General features: G+C 46.5%; 1 protein-coding gene across 1 annotated transcript in view; it reads left to right on the top strand.

The window, feature by feature from the left end:
- Positions 1–37: 37 nt before the first annotated feature.
- Positions 38–2,566, top strand: part of A2M (alpha-2-macroglobulin) — a gene marked incomplete at its 3' end in the record, with an annotated part of 20,982 nt that continues 18,453 nt past the window's right edge. Inside the window, exons 1-2 of the mRNA XM_010168821.2 lie at positions 38–284; positions 2,018–2,102. Coding sequence (XP_010167123.2) covers positions 38–284; positions 2,018–2,102 — 332 coding nt within the window. The remainder of the gene's footprint in view (positions 285–2,017; positions 2,103–2,566) is intronic.

Genomic DNA, 2,566 nt, shown 5'->3' with positions numbered 1-2,566 from the left:
CCAGCTCTGGCCCAGCTCAGCACCAGGACAAATGTATATGTCGTGGGCACTCCACCACTCTGTCCCTGGGAGCTTTCTGTGCTGTCTTGTGACCTTGAGTTACCTCCACCGGCAGGATCCCCAGAGGAACCGTATCTACCAGTGGCAAGGGGTGGAACTGGAGACCGGCCTTACGCAGCTCTCCTTCCCCCTCACCTCGGAACCCATCCAAGGCTCCTACAAAATAGTCGTGCAGAAGAGCTTCTCATCCCATGTGGAGCACTCCTTCAGCGTGGAGGAATATGGTAAGGAGAGGAGGCATGGGCTGAAAGTGGGGCTAACAGCAATGTCTTTTACTGTGATCTCTCAGTTTGGGATTTCCTGGGAATAGCATGGAGAAGGGAGGGACTGAATACATAAGCTATGGGGCTCAGGGGGAGCTGACCCAGAAGGTGCTGAGTATCAGAGGTGGTTGCTCACTTTATGGCATCTCTGCAACCTGCCTGAGCTTGCATTTGCTCATAGTGCTCTTGGAAGTACAGGATCTGACAGTGATTCCCATGCATGGCTTGTGGCACCGATTTCAGCTGACTTTGTTTTACTCACTTTTCAGTCCAGCAGCTTGTTGCAAGTAGCGCTAGATACAGAGTAAGAGATGACAATATTTTGGTGACCTTGTTTTGCCTCTCATCACCTGCATCAGTCCCATTTCTCCACTCGTAGTCCTCTCTCGTTTTCCTCTTCTTCCTTGTTTCTGCAAAAGCTTAGAAAATGCATTTGGTAGAAAACTTCACTTTGAAGAAGAATGCTCCTCAGATGTTACAAGCAGATGCATACAGACTAATAGTAGAGACTGGGTGCAGAACCCAAAGACTGTCACTGGAGTCCATGGAAGCTGGATTATTTGGTTCAGAGTCAGGCATGGTGGCTACTATGAGCATGGTGAATAATCTGAACAGAAACCAGGTTATAGGCTTTGGCCTGCCATAGTGACAGATGGGCTGTGCTTCCTCCCACAAAGATCATCCTGAACAAAAATCAAAGACCTATGTCCCTTTCTTAGCCTCACACTAAACTCTTTCTTCTTTTATTCATTCTTTAGTCTTATTCCCATGAATCTCCCCTGTTGCTAATTCTCTTACAGCCTTTTGAGGAAATGTGCCCTGAGGTTGAAATATTGAGCCTTGCCTCCCATCCTAGAGGCAAATTTATGTCTAAACTGTATAACTTAGGGTTGATTTGTAGTTCCTGTGTCTGGGTATGCACCTTCCCTGCCCTGATTTCCTTGTACTGTGAAAAAAGCCTCAGGTGCACCTCCTGGAAACAAGCCATACCATGCTTCAGTCCAGTCCTGGGCTTGAGTAATTGGGGGCTTGGGGGTTGCGGGATGCAATATAGGAAGAGGCATGTAAGTTAATACTCAAAGCAAAATATGCCTTTGACTCACCACCCTTTATATCAGGCCTTGTTGTTGCCTCGTCCACTTGAAAACATAGACCTGAGTGTCTGTGGCTGGATTCCCTAGAACTATCTGGATACGTAGGACAGTTTCATATCCTACTTATTAGTGAGCCTAACAGCAGCTTGGGATCTCCAGAAAAGTAAGACATGGACAGAGAGAATCAATGATCCGAGTTGTTTCAATGGGGTAAGTGGCACAGGTGGTCCATGTGCTATTCCAAGCCTTAGTTGCAAATTATGTGTTGCAAAACATGAAACACAACTCACAGGGCCAGCGTGTCCTTCTGAACAGTCATATGTAAGGGATCTACACAGCTGTTTGGTGCCAACGGGATGACATGAACATGTACTGCAAATGAGGGAAGCTAAGGGCTACAACCCTCCTTAAATTCCCTGTAAGCCCAAAACAATGGGGAAGGCTGAGAAAATCTAGGGAAGGGGTAGCAGAGCTGTGCTGCAGACCACAGAGAAGTGATGGTTTGTATTAAGATGATCCTGGCTCTGTGTTTGGGTTGCTGTGTAGTACACAGCTCTCTATCACTCTTCTCATATCAGACTTTCTCTCTCTCCCATCTAGTGCTGCCCAAGTACGAGGTCCTGGTGAAGCTGCCCAAGATGATCACCATTAAGGACACGGAGCTTCCAGTGTCCGTCTGTGGTCTGTGAGTCGCAGAGCTGGAGTAAATCTCTCTCATTCATCCTTCACTCCTCCTTTCTGCTGAGGACTGAAAGAAGAGTTGGGGAAGGCTTTTCATACTTTCCCCAGACATCTGGTGCAGGCTTGTTCCATGCTGTCAGACCGGAGCCTGGTACCTGGCCTGAACAGCCAAACTGAAGGGTCTTCTCTATGTTCTTTAAAAGATGATGCCAAACCAATCTGCAGCTCTCTCCTCCCAGTTTACTCTACATTTTCTTTGTCTTTACATTTCTTCAGTTAGAGCTTCTCTGCCTATCCTGAACCCTCAAATAATCAGAGATGTCAGATAAGACATCACTTAAACACATGGTGCAAATCCAGTATTCTCATTTTTAACTTATAAATTGTTCCTCCTGAGCCCATTGTTGTCTTTCTACTTCTTCATTGAACCCTCAGGAGTTTGCAATACAAGGATATGTCCGACTGAAA

This window comes from Antrostomus carolinensis, unplaced genomic scaffold, assembly GCF_000700745.2.
Source record: "Antrostomus carolinensis isolate BGI_N321 unplaced genomic scaffold, ASM70074v2 scaffold4645, whole genome shotgun sequence".
Taxonomy (NCBI): domain Eukaryota; kingdom Metazoa; phylum Chordata; class Aves; order Caprimulgiformes; family Caprimulgidae; genus Antrostomus; species Antrostomus carolinensis.
This window is presented reverse-complemented; position numbering and strand designations above follow the sequence as displayed.